The 19,153-nt window shown below is 48.7% G+C and overlaps 1 protein-coding gene across 1 annotated transcript; it reads left to right on the top strand.

The window, feature by feature from the left end:
• Positions 1–8,539: 8,539 nt before the first annotated feature.
• PRODH2 (proline dehydrogenase 2) lies at positions 8,540–19,121 on the top strand. The gene is made up of 10 exons (XM_035023753.1): positions 8,540–8,808; positions 8,884–9,080; positions 9,169–9,307; positions 9,391–9,477; positions 12,065–12,145; positions 12,223–12,378; positions 12,456–12,622; positions 16,461–16,571; positions 17,010–17,095; positions 18,025–19,121. Exons 1-10 carry the CDS (start codon positions 8,632–8,634, stop codon positions 18,192–18,194), a joined length of 1,371 nt encoding a protein of 456 aa, XP_034879644.1. The 5' UTR covers positions 8,540–8,631; the 3' UTR covers positions 18,195–19,121.
• Positions 19,122–19,153: the final 32 nt, after the last annotated feature.

Consider the following 19,153-nt stretch of genomic DNA (forward strand, 5'->3'; position numbering starts at 1 on the left):
CTTTCCCATGCTGACTCTTGGGAAGCAGCAATACCTATTCCCTCACTTCAAGTAGGCTTTGTGCATTGGATGTAGTCCACTCTACTTGGGGCTCCCGAATGGCCACTCAGATTCGGCCATTCCGAGTATCTAACTCTCCAACCCCAGTGATTGACTTAGGGGTCATCAGGTGACCCAATCAAAACTGAGAGGACTCTGATCCCATAGCTGTTCTCCCACTTAGAACTATGTCTCTCTGCTAATATAAAAGCCCCTTTCCATCCCATCACAAAACGGGTCTCCACCCACAGGACCACATGGAACTTCATTCTAGAACCTTCCATGGCTACTATAGAGCAGCCCACTGTGTTCTCTCTGTTCTGCCAGGCACGCAAGATTCTCCACCTAGTCTCTCCCCCATCCAGACTGTCATTTTCTTTCTTTCTTTTTAAAAAAATATTTGAGAGAGAGAGAAGGAGTGGGGGGGTACAGAGGGAGAGAGAATCTTGAAGCAGACTCTCCGCTGAGCACAGAGCCCAACATGGGGCTCAATCCCAGGACCCCAAGATCATGACCCGAGCCAAAATCAAGAGTCAGCCGCTCAACTGACTGAGCCACCCAGGCACCCCCAGACTGTCATTTTCAACTTAACTTTACCCCAGTCTTAGCTTTGCCCTTTGGATAGGCCAGAATCTTTTGTTGTTGTGGCAGACTGTATTTTTCAAAGATGGCCACAACAAGATTTGTTCCTCTTACAATGTGACTTGACACTATCCACTGAAAGACAGGATCTGTGCCTCCCCCCCACCTCACCCCGCCACACCTTGATCTGGGCAGGTTTATGACTATGGCAGAAATGACACTGTGTGACTTCCAAGAGTAGGTCATAAAAGGCAATACAACTTCTTCCTGGTTCCCTTAGGATGCTCACCCTAAGAACTCGACCACCATGCTGTAAAGAAGCCCAAGCATCTCTCCCTCTCTCTCTCTGAAATAATAAAGTCTTTAAAAAAATAACTAAAGGCACCTGGGTGGCTCAGTCAGTTAAGAGTCTGCCTTCAGCTCAGGTCGTGATTTCAGGGTCCTGGGATCGAGCCCCGCGTTGGAATCCCTGCTCAACAGGGAGTTTGCTTCTCCCTCTCCCTCTCCCCACAAATTGTGCTCTCTCTCTCTCTCTGAAATAAATAAATAAAATCTTAAAAAAAAAAAAAAAGACCAAGCATTCTATGGAGAGGAACTGAGGCCCCCCAGCCTACCGCCTTGACTGAGCCTCCAGCCAACAGCCAGTACCAAGTTGTCTTATATGTGAGTACAGCATCTAGAAAGTGCCTCTTCCCACCTCAAACTGAGCTGTCCCTGCTCATACTGCATGGAGCAGAAACAGGCTAGTGAGGCTGAGCCCTGTCCAAATTGCTAATTTGCAAGCAAAATAAATTACTGCTATTGTTTTAAACTACCAAGTTTAGGGGTAGTTTATTTTGCAGCAGTAGATAACTGGAGAATTGCTTCTGCTGACTCACTCCTGGTGGCTTATTTTCTTGTGTGCCTGGTGATGCCTTTGAGTGTCAACTTACTACTTGATCTTAGTTACTGGGAGTCTTACACACTTAAATTGGGGAAGTCTTCCTCCAGAGAGGATTTGCTTCTGGTTCTGCTGGTACTTAAGGGGCATAATTAACCTGGGTCTACCCAGCCCCTCTCAGGGTCTTGGCTTAACTTGCAAGTACCAAGTCCAGACCCCCTATCTCTCCCACAGCCCAAGACTTAGTATTACAGTAGCAATGCTGTTCTCAGCAGCCACTCTCAGGGCAGCTCTACCTCTCAGCTGTCCCCTGCTCTCCCTCTGCCAGATCATTTTTTTGAGGGGGTAATTCTTGGGGACTCTATTACTCCTTGCAAGATCACAGTGACTCAAGAAGAGAGTCTTATCCACAATTTACTCGTACTGCCGCAAGAAGGAATCTCTAAGTCCTGTGTCCAGCAAATGCCAAATAAATCCATTACATCATTCATTCATTCAACAAAAATTAAGTCCCATGCTAATCACTGGGGATAAATTAATGACATAAACAAATGTGGCCCCTGCCCTCATGACACTCACAGTCTGGTGAAAAGGGAGATATTAACTAAGTATTTGCTCAAATAAGGATGAACATGTCAGGAACTACAAGTAAAGTGTGGAATGGTTAAAATTCCCTCACGGCAAGGGCTGCTGACGGTAGGCCTCATTGAAGGCGCACCTTAAATCCTAAGACCTGAGGACATGTGGGAGTTAAGGCAAATAAGGAGTTAGGCAAATAAGAAAGGGAAGAGTTGTTTGTTTGTTTAAAGATTTGTTTGTTTTAGAGAGCGAGAGAGAGCATGAGTGGGGTGGGGGGAGGGGGGAGGGGGGAGGAGCAGAGGGAGAGGGAAAGAGAGAATCTCCAGCAGACTCCACGCTGAGCGCAGAGCCTGACGTGGCGCCCAATCCCACGATCTCAAGATCATGACCTAAACCAAAATCAAGAATCGGACACCCAACCGACTGAGCCACCCAGGCGCCCCTGTTTGTTTTTTAACTAGGCTCCACACCTAGCCTAGAGCCCAATGCGGGGCTTGAACTCACAACCCTGAGATCAAGACCTGAGCTGAGATCAAGAGTCAGATGCTTAACTGACTGAGCCCTCCAGGCACCCCAGAAAGGGGAGAGTTTTAAGGGAAAAGGAATAGCAAGTGCAAAGGCCCTGAACAGGAAGAAGCGTGGTGTGTTCAAGGGACAGCAAGGAGTAAAAGAGGGTGGGCTTGGGGGACATATAGGAGCTAAGGCAGAGGAGTGTAGAGGCCAGACTGCGGGGGGCCAGCTTTCTCAGCTGGGATGAGAATTTAATCACCAGGGGAGCTGGTGACATTCCCAATGCCTGTGAACAATTAAATCAGACTCTGTGGGGGTAGAAGCCCAAACGTCAGGAATTTTAAAAGCTCACCAGATGCTGGAAACAACAGGTTAATGGATAAACAAGCTGAGATTTATTTACACAACAGAATGCTACAGCAGTCAAAAGGAGCAAGCTACTGATAAATGCAAAAACTTACGTGATCTCAAAGACATCACGCTAAGTGAAAGAAGCCCGTCTCAAAGATTACATACTGTATGGCTGCATATATTTGACATTCTCAACAACACAAAACCACAGTGATGTTAGAAAAGATCACTGGTCATCGGGAGTTATGGGTGGGGAGGGGGTGCGGCTGCAAAAGGAGTGTTTTGGGAGGAGGCAACTGTTCTTATCTTGGTTGCCATGTGTGTGAAATGAATTTATACATGTGTTAACATCGAATTGCACACTAAAAGAAAAAAGTTATGGGGCGCCTGGGTGGCTCAGTCGTTAAGTGTTTGCCTTTGGCTTGGGTCATGATCCCAGGGTCCTGGGATCGAGCCCCGCATCGGGCTTCCTGCTCAGCAGGGAGCCTGCTTCCCCCTTTGCCTCTCTCTCTCTCTGTCTCTTATGAATAAATAAAATCTTTAAAAAAAAAAAAAAGAAACCAACTCATTATTCAAATATTCTTTCCTAGACAGACTATCTTTCAGGGTAACCAAACGGTTGATGAGAAGTTTTACTTTATAAAGAGTATTTCAGGGGCGCCTGGTGGCTCAGTCATTAAGCATCTGCCTTCGGCTCAGGTCATGATCCCAGGGTCCTGGGATCGAGCCCCGCGTCGGGCTCCCTGCTCTGCAGGAAGCCTACTTCCCCCTTCCCCCTCTCCCACTCCCCCTGCTTGTGTTCCCTCTCTCTCGGTGTCTCTGTCAAATAAATAAACGAAATATCTTTAAAAAAAAGAAAAAAGTTATTTTTATGGTATGATAATTTAAAAAATAAAATTAAAATAATCTCCCCAGGTAATCTCAATGTGCAGCCAATGTTGAGACACTGGTGATGGCCCTGAAGACCATTTGAAGGAGTTTTTCGTTCTCTTCAGAACCACGGGGAGCAAGAGAGGGGCATCCCTGGGATGGGAACCCCCAGGAGGATTCATACACTGAGGCTGGTCCAGGGAGACCACTCTTTGGTCTGAAGGCACCAGAGGGATGAGACATACTCTGGTTTGTTTCATGAATTCATTCAATAGTTATTCAGCACTTAAGCTGTGCTGCCTATACCTGGGAAACAAAGCAAGACAAAAATTAAACTACTCTTTCCTCCTACCAGGCAAGGAGAAAGGCGTATTTAGAGATTGCAAGGGGGAAATCTGGGAAGGGAGCCAGAAGCTGGTATTTCTGATCCCCACACTTGGCTAGAGTCTCCATGCTTGATTCCCTGGAACCTGGGGTTCTCATGGAAAAGTTTTTGGGGGTCAGAGTGAAGAGACAGTGTCCCTCAGATGCCACATCTGATCAAAGTCTCTGTGACTGTCACCCTTAGGACTCGGAGTTTCCATGAGGATTTGGGGGTCTCCCATCACATCCACACGGCGCCCTATTTATCTCTCCCCTCCTCTACTTCCACTCTAGCCCCACCTCATCCTTGCGCCCCTATCCCTGCCTTAGTCTCCTCCCTGGCTTCTAGACCCAGACCTTCTCTCTTATCTACTCTCCCACTGGGCAGGCAGGGGGATCTTCTTTATTATTTTTTTTTTCAGGGGAATCGTCTTAAAGCCTAAATGTGAGTTTCTCTTCCACAGCTAGAATCTTCCATGGCTCCCTAGTGTGCCCAAGGTAAAATCAGCTCTTCATAATGAATATTTAAGGTCCCTCATAATCTAGTCCCAAAAGACAATTTTGTTTCTGGCTTCTCTCCTCTCCCTATTCTTCCCTGAACTCTAGTCCTCTTAATCTGGGACTGGACTTAATCAGGTCTGGGAAGGCTTTGAACCTAGCCCCTCAACCTGTCTCCTACCCTTCTGGTCAAGGCTGCTCTGGCAGAGTTGTTGAGGACCCTGGGAGGCCCTGATAACATGGTGGCTAAGAGACCAGGCTTGGGGACTCTGGAGTCAACCTAAAGGGTCAGCAGTAGGATGCTGGTCTACTAAATTATGGCTCTTGACCAAAACACAGGATTTACAGTAAATACATAGGATAAAGGAACACATTAGATGACATCACGTGAGTATAATCAGGCAAATACAGCATGTGGAGCATTCTACAAGACATCTGGCCTGGGCTTTTTTGGGAAGTAAATATTGTTTTTTTAAAAAAAAAATCATGGGGCGCCGGCGCGGCTCAGTCAGTTGAACCTCCGACTCTTGGTTTTGGCTCAGGTCATGATCTCAGGGTCATGAAATCCAGCCCTGTGTTGGGCTCTGCGCTCAGCAGGAAGTCTGCTTGAGATTCTCTCTCTCTCCCTCTGCCCCTCCCCCCGCTCTCACTGTCTCAAATAAATAAATCTTTAAAAAATATCATGAGGACTGTACCAAAAATATACCCAAAACACTAAAGAGACATAACAACCAAATGCAAAGCATGAACATGGATTGACTTTAGTCTAAAAAATAATAATAACAGCTATAAACACATTTTGGAGACAACTGGGGAAATCTGAACATGAATGTGATAGTAGATACTACGGAATTATTGGTATTTTCTTAGATGTGAGAACGGTGGTGTGGGTGTGTAGGAGGATGTTCTTTTTATTAAGATTTATTTTAGAGAGGGCGCCTGGGTGGCTCAGTTGGTTAAGTGACTGCCTTCAGCTCAGGTCATGATCCCAGGGTCCTGGGATCGAGTCCCGCATCAGGCTCCCTGCTCTGCGGGGAGCCTGCTTCTCCCTCTCCCACTCCCCCTGCTTGTGTTCCCTCTCTCGCTGTGTCTCTCTCTGTCAAATAAATAAATAAAATCTTTAAAAAAAAAAAAGATTTATTTTAGAGAGAGAGAATGAGTAGGGGAAGGGACAGAGGGAGAGGGAGACAATCTCAAGGAGACTCCCTGCTGAGCAAGGAGCCCGACACGGGACTCACCTCAAAACCCCAAGATCATGACCTGAGCCGAAATCAAAAGCCAGATGCTCAACCGACTGAGCCACCCATGCACTCCTGTTCTTACTTTTTTAAAAAATTTATTTATTTATTTATTTATTTTTAAAAAGATTTTATTTATTTATTTGAGAGAGAGAGAATGAGAGACAGAGAGCACGAGAGGGAAGAGGGCAGAGGGAGAAGCAGACCCCCTGCTGAGCAGGGAGCCCGATGTGGGACTCGATCCCAGGACTCCAGGATCATGACCTGAGCCGAAGGCAGTCGCTTAACCAACTGAGCCACCCAGGCGCCCTCCTGTTCTTACTCTTAAAACATGCATGCTGAGATGCCAAAAGGTCTATAACTTACTTTCAAATGATATGGGACACTTGTTTATATTAAGAGATAAGGAAAGAGGAGAGAAAAAGCAAAGATAGCAAGTTGTTGGATCTAGGTGGAAAGTGTATAAGTGGTCTGTGGTCATTCTTTAAACTGTGTTTGCAAATTTTTATGCTAAGTGTCAGAGAAAATGAAATCATCAATGATGAGAGTCCATACAACAGAACAATCTGCAAACGTTAAAAATGAGACAGATCAGCGAACCATAGATAAAATTAACAAAGCCCAAATTGGCTGTTTGAAAAGATAAACGAGACTGATAAAATCCCTAGCTAGATGGATGAAGAGGAAAAAGAGAACAGAAATTACCAATATCAAGAGTGAAAAAGAGGTTATCTCTACAAATTCTGCAGTTAGATTTGACAATTTAGATGAAGTGACGATTCCTTGAATAACACAAGGAATGAAAGCTTGTGAAATAGAACACAGGAAGAGCCCTATATTTATTAAAGAAATTGAATTCATTATTTAAAAAAACTTCCCATAAGATAAATAAACAAAATCTTAAAAAAAAAAAAAAAAGCAAGCAAACTTCCCACAAAGACAACTGGCCCAAATGACTTTACTGGTGGATTCTATCAAAGATTAAAGAAGGGGGCACCTGGGTGGCTCAGTCATTAAGCGTCTGCCTTCGGCTTGGGTCATGATCCCAGGTTCCTGGGATCGAGCCCCGCACTGGGCTCCCTGCTCAGTGGGAAGCCTGCTCTCCCTCTCCCACTCCCCTCTGCTTGCGTTCCTGCTCTCACTCTCTCTCTCTGTCAAATAAATAAATAAAATCTTAAAAAAAAAAAAGATTAAAGGAAGAAACAACATAGAGCTTTTCAAATTTGAGACAACTATATGTGCTGAGATGGGAATGATCTTTCAAAATAGATTCAGTTAAAAAAAATCAGTGTGCAAAGGAATGAATAGTAGCCTCTCATTATGTAATAAATAAAAGAGATATATAGGTGCATTTTCTGTCTTTGCAAGGATAGCCCACTGCCTTACAGGGACCAAATTGAGGGGCTGAAATTCAGGAGTGGGAGAAAGACTGATTTTTCACTCTGCCTCCTTCTGTATTGTTTTAATTTTTAAATATGAACTGTGCATGGAATTAAAAAAAAAAAAAACAGCTTAAAACTTTAGCTCAAGCTTTGCTGGATTTACAGTCTGACTCTAGTCACATGTTCTGTGAATTGGGTACTGATAAAAGACTGCAGGGGGCGCCTGGGTGGCTCAGTCATTAAGCGTCTGCCTTCGGCTCAGGTCACAATCCCAGGGTCCTGATGGAGCCCCTGCATCAGGTTCCCTGCTCAGTGGGGAGCCTGCTTCTCCCTCTGCGCCTCCCCCACTTGTGCTCTCTCTCTCTGTCTCAAATAAATAAATAAAATCTTTAAAAAAAATACTTAGAATGTGAACAACTGTATCATCAGGTTAAGAAATAAGGACAGGGAAGCCCCAGGAGCCCCTACCCAGCTACAGCCCCTCCCATCGCCCGAGGTAACCACCTCTGACTTTTGAGATAATCATTTCCTTTTTTGTCTTTTCTGTATGGGTCAGCCACTGTGTACATATTCCTAACACTACTGTTTCATTTCCCCTGCTTTCAAGTGTATTGAATGGAATAATGCAGCGTGTCCTGTTCAGTGTCTGCTTCTTTCACTCACTACTATGCACGTGAGATTTAACCATGGGGTTGGACACATAAGTAGTCTGTTCCGTTTTCATTGCCATATAGTATTCCATATAGTATGCCATTGTAGACCACAGTATATCTCTACCCGTTCTGCGGTTGATGGAAATTTGGGTGCTTTGTGGCCGTGACAAACAGTGCAGCTGTGAATGTTCCTCCCTCTACATGTTTCCCGACGGTCACGTCCCAGTTCTCTAAGATGTATGCTCAGCCTGGAACAGCTGGGTTACAGGTTATGTGCATTTTCAAATTGATTCAGTAACACTGCCATCTTTCCCGTTTGAAAATGTAGTAATTGCAATAAGCGAGGTTAAGTAACTTTCCCAAGATCACAAAACCGAATGGCCTTGAACCTGGAGATCCTTATTCCAGAGCCCATGCTTTCCCTTAACACAACAATTGTGAGCTCTTCTGCTGGGGGTTGTTGGGGGCTATTTTTGGGGGTTTCCATTCCTGTCCCCATTATTATGAACTCTGTCCCCATCAGTTAATAATTAACTGCCCCCCAAGGAGCCTATGATCCTAAAAGATTTGCCTTGCCCTGGCTACTGCCTGGTTAATCAGTCACTGCCCCTGGCCGGGCAAGGGGCATTTGGTAGACCTCCTGCCTCCAAAGCCCCTTTACTTGCTCTAGAAGTGGCTAGGGATTCATGATGCTGCGGACCTGTCGTGTGCTCTGTTCCCAAGCTGGACCCTCCGCTGGGGGCTGGCAGCCCTTGAGCTTTGATGGTGGGGCTTTTCACCTCAAAGGCACAGGAGAACTGACACGAGCTTTGTTGGTGCTGCGGCTGTGTGCCTGGCCCCCTCTGGTCACACATGGCCTGGCGGTGAGCAGGGACCCTGGGGACTGGCCTTGGGCATCCCCGGACTGGGCTCTGAGCCCTTGCTCTCTGTCACTCCAGCTCCAGGCCTGGTCTCAGCGACTCCTGGGCTCCCGGCTCTCAGGCGCACTTCTCCGAGCATCTATCTATGGGCAGTTTGTGGCTGGTGAGACAGCAGAGGAGGTGAAGGGCTGTGTCCAACAGCTCCAGACCCTAGGCCTTCGGCCCCTGCTGGCAGTACCCACTGAGGAGGAGCCAGACTCAGCTGTCAAGACTGGGTGAGTAGGGGCCAGGCCCAGGGAGGCTGGGAGGTTGGCAGGAAGGGGACTGGTGGGCTCCAGAAGCTAATGCCCGCTGGCTGGGCAGTGAAGCCTGGTATGAGGGGAACTTCAGTGCTATGCTTCGGTGTGTGGACCTGTCACGAGGCCTGCTGGAGACCCCTGGCCCGACTGGGAACATCCTTATGCAGCTGAAGGTGACGGCGCTGACCAGTGTTCGGCTCTGTGTAAGGGATGGGCAAGATGGGGGAGGGAGGGTATGGCTGCCTACCAGGTCCCCCTCACCACTCCACCCACCACCCCATTCCAGAAGGAGCTAACCTCATGGATCAGAAAACCAGGGGCTTCCTTGGAGCTGAGCCCCGAGAGGCTGGCTGAAGCCATGGACTCTGGGCGGGTAAGGGTCTCAGGCTGGTAGAGAATGGGTGGTCGGTGAGGAAGTGGGAGGGAGCAGAGCTCTCTATACTTGGATGTAGCAGGCACCTGCCTGTAAGCAGGATGTTCGAACTATGTAACTACTGCTACTCCCCAGGCTTGGAACAACCAGAAATAAATGTGGCTCTAGCCCTGGGGTGTGGCTGGAATGGATGGAATACATGGGTCATCTGGGGGTCCTAGGCGAGGGCCTGGGGGCTGGGAGTTCTCAGAAGACGTAGTGAGACAGTAGCTCTTTCCCAACTCAAAAAGAGTAATTAGTATTTGGTCAATCAACTCAGCTCTGTTGTGCTGACTGGAAGTTATGATTAGGCCAGTGGGGTTTTGGTTTGGTCATTCATTCATTCACTCATTCATTTCTGTTTATTTCCATAAACTATTGCTACCTGCCCTGCCGTTGGCATCCCTAATACAAACACCTGGTTTTCCTTTTCCATCTCTGCCAGCTCATTCTCAATCCTTGTTAGGTTCTTCTCTGCCTGTCTCTTCAATATGGTGCTTCCCCAAGTCTAGGTCCTGGCTCCCACCTCCTCACTCCTTACTCCCCTCGATGGGGGCTTCTTATCCACCCTGCAGCCTCAGTTTCCCCACTGGGTACTCATGGGGCCCATGTTTGTCTCCATCCCCAGCCTTTCGCCTGAGCCCCTGGACATCCTCCAGACCCCTCACACCTACCAGGCTTCAGTGTCTCCCCAAACATGCCCCCCTTCCTGTCCCCATCTCAGAGACAGCCCTCCCATCCCCTGTCTCAGTCCCTACCCCACAGGGAGGTGAAGATTGAGTGAGTTAAATATTTGGTGAGGTACCCAAAATAGCACCAGGCACCAAGTAGGCCCTCTCTGAGGGTGGCCATCATACGTAGGGAGTATCACCAGCTACTAACTCCTCAGAACTCTCCCAAGACTCTGCCCCCAGCCAGAGGGAGACAATTCTCTGACTGAGGACAAGATAACTGGGCAGGTACCCCAGCTCTTCCCTCCTGCTGGAGAGTTTTATCCACTAAGCCGAGGGGGGGTTGCCACAGCCTGATCCTGGGGCGTTCCACTAGCAGACCTAGGCCTGTGTCTCCATCTGGACTCTGTTGGATCTGGTAGAACTAAGTCCCACCTGTTCCTCCTTCTTGAACCCCCCAACTTCTTTGAACCCAGCTGGACTCCTTGAGTCGCCAGGCCCTCATATTCACCTTTGGAATGTCCATAACAAGAACATAAGTTAGGGGCAATTATTATTTCCACCGTGCTTCCCCAGGGATGTACGAAATGATGACCAAGACAAACTCCCAGTCCTTGAGGCACTCACTTGCTAGTCAGGGAGGGGCAAGAGACACTCAATGACTAAAACCAAAGCCACTAAGTAACAAGTATAAATAAGCATTGTAGAGACAAATAAGGCTGACGAAGGAGAAGGGAAAGCCCCAAAAAGTGAGTTGCAAATGTGAACCAGGGAAAACCTCACTGAGAAGGTGACATTGAGAAAAACACCTGGAGAAGAGGTAAGAGTGAAGTAAGTGGACATTGAGGGGAAGAGTGTTCCAAGCAGAAGGAACAGCCAGAGCAAAGGCCCTGAGGCACAAAGGTACCAGGCATGCTGAAAGACTAGCAGGGAGGCCAGCATGGCTGGAGGACTGCAAGCTCGAGCTCGGGAGAGCTGAGGAGATGAGAGCAGAGGGGCCAGATGGGTGGAGCCTCGTGGGTTGCAATGAGGCTCTGGCCTTACATGAGGATATGGAGGTCCTAAGAGACCTAATACCAGATGACAATTCTGGCACCTCCTATGAGCTGGCTACTCTTCTATGCACTTCCTATGTATTAATTCCTAGTCTTCTCACTCACTGAGCTTCAGTCTCCTCACTGGACAAGGAAGCTTGGAGTAACTGTCTACCGTGATCATTGTGAAGATTATATAAATAAGATAGCATATGAAGTCACTTATTATTATAACAACAACATATATCAGGGCCCTGGGTGGCTCAGTCGTTAAGCGTCTGCCTTCGGCTCAGGTCATGATCCCAGGGTCCTGGGATCAAGCCCCGCATTGGGCTCCCTGCTCTGCAGAAGGCCTGCCTCTCCCTCTCCCACTCCCCCTGCTTGTGTTCCCTCTCTCGCCGCGTCTCTCTCTGTCAAATAAATAAATAAAACCTTTTAAAAAATTTTAAAAAAAATAACAACATATATCGAGTGCTTATCATGTGCTGGCTCCATCCCATTCTTATGTCCAGGCACGTCTTACAGGTCCACACAGCAACTCCATGAAGGAGATGCCATTATCCTCTAATTGTTGAAAAAACAGACAAAAATTGAGGCCCAGAGAGGTTATATGACTTGTCCAAGGCCACACAGTAAGTGGTGGAGTCTGGATTCAAACCCAAATCCTGGGCTCCTAACCATTTTATTCACCTCAATAAATAGTATCTATGTGATACAGCTACGTTTCCTATTTCTAAAAATTTCTAAACTTTTCTCCCTTCTGGGTGGTGGGGGAGAGGAGACACAGGCCCTGGAAGGATCCGGTCACCTGAGCCATTCTTGCCTCCCCTGCTGCTCCTCCAGGATCTCCAGGTCTCCCACCTCAATGCCGAGCAAAACCAGCATCTCCGGGCCTCTCTGAGCCGCTTGCACCGGGTAGTCAAGGTAACACCTGCCGTGGCCTGGCTCCACCACGCGTGCTGGGAACCCTGAGGCCTGACCGCGGCCCCTCTCACCCTCAGCATGCCCGAGCCCAGCATGTGAGGCTCCTGGTGGACGCTGAGTACACCTTCCTGAACCCGGCTCTCTCTCTGCTGGTGGATGCCCTGGCCATGCGCTGGAACGGCCCCGGGGAAGGCGGGCCCTGGGTGTGGAACACTTACCAGGCCTATCTGAAGGTGTGTGGTGAACTGTGGGGGACCGCGGGCTGGGGTCCTGGGGGCCCTGACCCGAAGCTGCCGGGGTGCCCCGCCAGGACACACACGAGCGGCTGAGGCGGGCCGCGGAGGCCGCTGACAGGGCTGGCCTGGCCTTCGGAGTCAAGTTGGTACGAGGGGCATATCTAGACAAGGAGAGAGAGGTGGCTCGGCACCATGGGACAGAAGACCCCACTCAGCCGGACTATGAGGCTACCAGTCAGAGGTAGGACTGGGCCAGACAGGCCTCGGAGATAAATAACATCTAACCTTTCATCCCGGCACACTGCCCATGATGCTAAGCATCCTGTGTATGTCCACATATCATTTCCTCTCCCTGGTCCAGGACATCGTCACTTCCTGCCTCCTCTTTGGGCTCCCTGCTCCCTCCTTTGTCCACCACCCCAATTTGTACCCCACAGGCAGCCAGAGGGAGCCTGTTAATATCTAAGTCAAATCCTGTCCCTCTTCAAAACCCTTCCTTCGCTCCCACTGCCCCTTAATAAGCCCAAAATCCTTACAGCAGCCCCCCATCTCCACATAATCTGGTCTTCCGTCCACTCTGTTCCTCCACACAGTCCTCCTTGATGATCCCCAGGGCCTTTGCACTTCCTGTTCCCACTGCTTAGAACGTTCTCCCTCCAGACAGCTGCTTGGCTCAATCCCTCACCTCCTTGTTGGTACCTCCTCAGGGGACCTTCCTTGCCCTTCCTATCAAAAACTAGAACACTCACACTACTCTTTTCCTAAATTTACTTTTCCTCTTTAGCACTTACACAGCATCTGAGGTTCTATACACTTTCGTATTCAATTGCACACTGTCTGTCTCCTGCTCTAGAGCGTGGGCCCAGGAGGGCAGGGGTTTCTGATTTGTTCATTGTTGAGCATCCAGTGCTTAGAATTGTGCCTGCTATGAGGTAGGTGCTCAGTACAGATCTGCTGAACACATAAACAACCCCCAAGCAGTAGGTACTATCATCATCACCCCCTGCCCAATTTCACAGAGGAAGGAACCCAGGCACAGAGAGGCAGAACCACTTACCCAAGGTCACATAGTTAGTAAGTGGCACGGCCAAGTTCTGAACCCAGCAGACTGACTCTAGAACCTGCATTCTTACCCACCTCAAATCACCCTGTGCTGGGAGCAAAATATGGGTGAGCTGCTTGGGCCCCCATCCCATGACCCTGGGAAGAAGGAAACTGTTCCTTTACCACATATTTTCTGATCACCTGATTTAGATCAGGACCTCGGCTGGACCCTGGTCCCACTCCCAACAGAAGGTGGTAACCAGGCCCTGTCCCCATAGAGCTTAAAAATCTACCTCCAGGGGCACCTGGGTGGCTCAGTCATTAAACATCTGCCTTCAGCTCAGGTCATGATCCCAGGCTCCTGGGATTGAGCCCCGCATCCGGCTCCCTACTCAGCGGGAAGCCTGCTTCTCCCTCTCCCACTCCCCCTGCTTGTGTTCCTGCTCTCGCTCTCTGTCAAATAAATAAATAAAATCTTAAAAAAAAAAATCTACCTCCATTTCACACTGGATCCAGGAGAGGTTTGTAGAGCCACAGGGACTGACCCAAGCTCACAGGGCAATGGGCCACACCATAGCCAGAAGCTAGGCTTGCATCCAAGGCCCATGAGGGCTCCTACATATGTTTGTGCCCCACAGGCTTAATCACTGGCACCGTTATTATTATTTTTTATTACGATATAATTCACATACCATAAAATTCACCATTTCAAAGGGTACAATTCAGTGGATTTTAGTATATTCACAAGGCTGTGCAACCATCACCACTAATTCCAGAACATTCCATCACCCCCCAAAAGAAACCATGTCCATTAGCAGTCATTCCCCATTTGCCTCCCCTCAGGCCCTATAGCAGGCTCTAATCTATTTTCTGTCCTATGGATTTGTCTCTTCTGGACATTTCATATCAACGGAGTCATATAATGTATGGCCTTTTGTGTCTGGCCTGTTTCACTTAGCATAATGTTCTCAGGGTTCAACCACGTTGTCAGATGAATCAGTACTTCAGTCCCTTACGTCTAAATAATATTCCACTGTATGGATGTACCACTCATCAGCTGATGGATATTTGGATCACTTCCACTTTTGGCTATTATGACTAGGGCTGCTATGAACATTCGTGTGCATATTCTTCTGTAAATATGCATTTTCAATTCTCTTGAAAGCTCAACTCTCTACGAGTGGAAATGCTGGGTTATACAGTAACTCCGTTTAACGTTTTGAGGAATTGTCAGATGATTTTCCAAAGCTGCTACACCATTTTGCATTCATACATTACACATTCTGAATAAATACTAAGTTTATGTGATTAAAAATCAAAATGAGGGGCATGTGGGTGGCTCAGTCAGTTGAGCATCTGACTCTTGGTTTCAGCTCAGGTCCTGACCTCAGAGTCATGGGATCGATCCCTGAGTTGGGCTCTGTGCTCAGAGCAGAGTCTGCTTGGGAGTCTCTCTCTCCCTCTGCCCCTCCCCCTGCTTGTGGGCATGCTCTCTCTCTCTTTCTAAAAATGAATAAATAAATCTTTAAAAGAAAATCAAAATGATATGCAGTACCTGGATGGCTGTTGGTTAAGTGTCCAACTCTTACTTTCAGCTCAGGTCATGAACTCAGGGTCATGAGATCGAGCTCTGAGTAGAGCTCTGTGCTGGGTGTAGAGCCTGCTTGGGATTCTCTCTCTCCCTCTGCCTCTCTCCCCCACTCGCTCGCTCTCTCTAAAAACATAAAAAATAAAAATGATATGAAATGAATACACTGACATATCTCACTTCCACCCAAATCCCCCTCTCATTTTGGAGTCTCCTTGCTCTCCACAGGTGACTACTTTTGTTAGTTTCTTACACATCTCCTAAGCTCCTTTATCCAAAAACAGGCGAACACAGAGATTTGTGTGTGTATATGTGCAAAAGGCATCGTGCCTACACACTGCTCCTTGCTTTTCCACTCAGTTGCATATTTTAAAGGCAGAATAGTCTAATGATAATAAACCCAGGCTCTGGAGCATCAGACAGCCTAGGTTCATATCCCAGCCCAGCCACTTTTAGCTGTGTGACCTGGGGACAAGCTTCAGTCTTCCCCTCTGTAAAATGGGGATAACCAGGACATCTACCTCATGGAGCTGACTTGAGTGAATGTATGTGGGTCAGGCAGAACCCTGGAAGAAAGAGAATTCCAAGCAAAGGGGTTTAACTAAAGGAAATGCAGTAAAATGCTCTCTCTATAGAGTGTGGGCAAGGTTAGGGGAACCCCTGAGAGCATGAAGCTCTTACGACCACTGTTCCAGAGCTGAGGAAGGGGGGCCACCCTAAAGAAAGTGTCACCATGCACAAGACAGTCAGCATGGGCCAGAGAGAGGGCTGGGGGCGAAATACCCCAAGCTCCCTCTCCTCCCCTCTTCTGATCTCCTGCTCATTCCTCCATGGGTGATATAGGACATAAAAGTCAGCTTCCTGAGGGGCAGAGAAGGTCAGAGAACAGATCTGGGGGGCAATGGAGAATAACCAGTGACGTCCTTAGGATGGCACTTGGCCGGCAGCAAGCTGGGAAAGCATTTGCCAGTCAGTTTACCTTTCCATATCAGTGCCCCAGAGTGTCCTCACCCTTCTTTAGTGCCTGGCACTCCACTATCCTTTGTGTGCCGTCATTCATTTGAGCCAGGCCCCACCGACAGACAACTGCATTACTGCTCCTCATGTTCCGTGGCCAATGCTGCAGTGAATGACCTTGGTAAATGTCATCTCATGCACGGAATGTGGCCCTTTGCTGTGAGACGGCCATTGAGCCAGGGGCTTTATGACACCCTCATCTCACTCCATCCTCAACAGTGCTGTTAGCTGAACTTGCATCGTTAAAAGAGAGGAAACAGGCTCAGAGAAGGGCTATCCCTTGCGCCTGGTGCAGGTGAAATGGGGGTACTGTCTGACTCCAGAGTACTCGCCCTTAAGCACCCCACCTCCCAAGGACAGGAATCCCGAGTCCCTGGGGCCTGACCTTAATCACCAGGTGCCATAAGCTGAACAGAACATCTCCCTTAAGTTACAGCCGCTGTCTGGAGCTGATGTTGACCCAGGTGTCCCACCGTGGCCCCATGTGCCATCTCATGGTGGCTTCCCACAATGAGGAATCTGTTCACCAGGCGACCAAGCGGTACGTAGAGGGATGAGAAATGGGTACCCACAAGAAGGCCCCCTCCCTTCCTCTCCCTTGCTCACATGCCAGGGATAGGCAGAGGGTGGTGGATATGGAACAGGGGGAGAGATGGTGAGGGGCCAGTAGGTTCACAGGGATTCAGGGGGGCCTATCCAAAATATTTAACCCCCGCTAAACCTGTAGGTCCTGTAGGTCCCAGCTAAACAAGACATTGCTCCCTACTTGCTGAGGCACAGGGAGGTCTGAGGGTTCCAGGGAAGGAGCTGGGACTCACTGGGGAGTTTTCAGGGACCTGAGGGCAGTGTTTATTTATTGCTGAGTTTGGAAGTACTTCAAAATTTTAAATAACTGGAACAGCCATATGAGTGCATAATGGCTGACAGTCAGCTCTGGGTCCAGCCACTGTCTGGACTGATGATGTGGCCTTTTCTATAGCATGTGGGAGCTGGGCATTCCTCTGGACGGACCTGTCTGTTTTGGACAACTTCTAGGGATGTGCGACCACGTCTCCTTGGCACTGGGTATGTGAATGGCTCATTCTCCCCATACTCCACCACCATGACCCACCCAGCCCTTGGCCTCATCCCCTCCCAGCCAAATCCCTCCTTCCACTCCCAACCAGTTCCTGCCCAGGCTCCCCTCCAGAGGGGAGCAGCTGGCCCAGCCACCAGACTCTTCCAGATAGATCTGTTGCTCCCGTATCTGAAGGCCTTGCACACCTGTCTTTGAGCCTGCTGTCTGTTGCTTTTGCTGGTTCTTGATCATGGGGTCTTGTTTCATGCTTTGTTATCTTGACCGTGTTGCTTCCCGGGGTCCGAGACCAGAAGATTTATGTTTTCTTCTTCCAGGTACTAAGGGGTACAGAATTACTTTACCCTAAATTCAGAGCCTGAGGTTTCCTGAGGCATCTCCATGATGCAAATCTGAGCTACAAATATATGAGGCTAATCCATGGCCTCGATCTCTCAGAGATGGGTTTCTGTTTTCTTCTCTGCTCCACTTATGGTCAAGGCCACCATTCCCTGTGAGTTGGGGAAGGTGGGTGGGTGGACTTCTGGTTAACTCTGACACTGAGGGTGCAGCTTAATTTGAGGAAGTGCTCCATTACAACTAACCCTGGTCAGGCTCTGGGCCTCGATTCTGCACCCCCTCAACTCTGTGAGGTCATCAAATTTTGCCTTCAGGGTGGAAGTGCTTCCTTGCATCCTTCCCTCTTTGGGTTCTCACTTTCTCTTAATGCTTGGATTACTAAATTCCTTACTCTTTTGGCCGTATTTTAATAACTTTAGGAAGATTTTTCTAAATGTTTACTGCAGGATTTTATGTTTTTTCAGTGGGAAATTTTGTCCAACTCACCTAGTCTGTCATGTCCTCAGACATGAAAGTCTCTGTTCCAGATGGGGCCTCTCCCCAAACATGAGTTCACACCATGCCAACACTCTCCCCACAGGGCAGGCTGGCTATGCTGTGTATAAGTCCATCCCTTATGGTTCCCTGGAGGAGGTGATCCCCTACCTGATCCGGAGGGCCCAGGAGAACTGGAGCGTGCTGCAGGGTGCCCGCAGGGAACAGAAGCTGCTCAGCCAAGAACTTCGACGGAGAGTGCTGGGCGGGGCCTGAGGGTACCCCATTAGCATCCCCAGGGGTCATGTGGTTAATAAAGATCCTGAGCTATGGCCCAGGCTGCTGTCCTGCACTGAAGCTCCTCCTTGGGGAAGGGCTAGTCTCCACCTCAGCGAGCCCAAGCTAGAGGCTCTGCAGCTCAAGAGAGACCACTAGCTGATCCTAGAGCATGGCAAGGGCATTGATCAAAGACTAATGATGCCTCCCCTTAACCCTGAGGCAGACTGTCCTGCAATGGGCCTGGGATCAGCTCTACTCAGCCAGTCAATGACTCATGTGGGAGCTTTCTTCACTCCAGGGGATGCCCAGATGAACAGCAGACACTGAGGCACTGAAACCAAGAGGCTGGGAGGGACAGAGGGAAGAGGCAAATCACTTTTTCATTTAATAAGCATTTACTGAGGCTCCTTCTGGGCTCCTCTGAGATGAACAATGCTGGGGACTCAACAGTGACAAAGACAACTGCAGGCCCTGCCTCACAGGGCTTAGTCCAGTAGGGGTAGACAGACCTATCTTCAGACAGTGACAGCCTGGTGGATCAAGGCGAGACACCTGGTGATCAAGAGGGCTTTCCAGGGAATTCATAAGGATAACCAAAGGAATACTGAAAAGAGCATTCAAAGGCAAGGGCGTGCGCATAGACACAAAAGTTTGCAACAGACTAGGGAGTGGGAAGACAGGGATGAAGGGTAGGCAGGCCAGACAATGCCATCTTTGATGCCAGATTTAAGGGCCTGGACTCTGTCCCAAGGGCCCTGGGGAGCCAGGAGAGTTTCAAGCAAGGGAGGAACAGAGTCAGGTTTGGCTTTAGTAAAGACTCCCCTGGCTACCATGCAGTGAGTGTACCAGAGTGGGGAGACAGGCTGGGAGCCCAAGGGAAGATGAAGTAAGAAATCCCTGCAGGTAGCTGGAGCATGGCAGGGCTATAACAAACGGAGGAGGAGGCTGGTGGGAAG

Source organism: Mirounga leonina, unplaced genomic scaffold, assembly GCF_011800145.1.
Source record: "Mirounga leonina isolate KUSES-001 unplaced genomic scaffold, KU_Mleo_1.0 Mir_177, whole genome shotgun sequence".
Classification (NCBI taxonomy): domain Eukaryota; kingdom Metazoa; phylum Chordata; class Mammalia; order Carnivora; family Phocidae; genus Mirounga; species Mirounga leonina.

Coding starts and splice junctions, on each gene's coding strand:
- PRODH2 (XM_035023753.1), top strand. CDS start 8,632: ATGATGCTGCGGACCTGTCGTGTGCTCTGTTCCCAAGCTGGACCCTCC. Junction 9,478..12,064: donor AAGCCATGGACTCTGGGCGG/GTAAGGGTCTCA, acceptor CTGCTCCTCCAG/GATCTCCAGGTCTCCCACCT. Junction 12,146..12,222: donor GCTTGCACCGGGTAGTCAAG/GTAACACCTGCC, acceptor TCTCACCCTCAG/CATGCCCGAGCCCAGCATGT.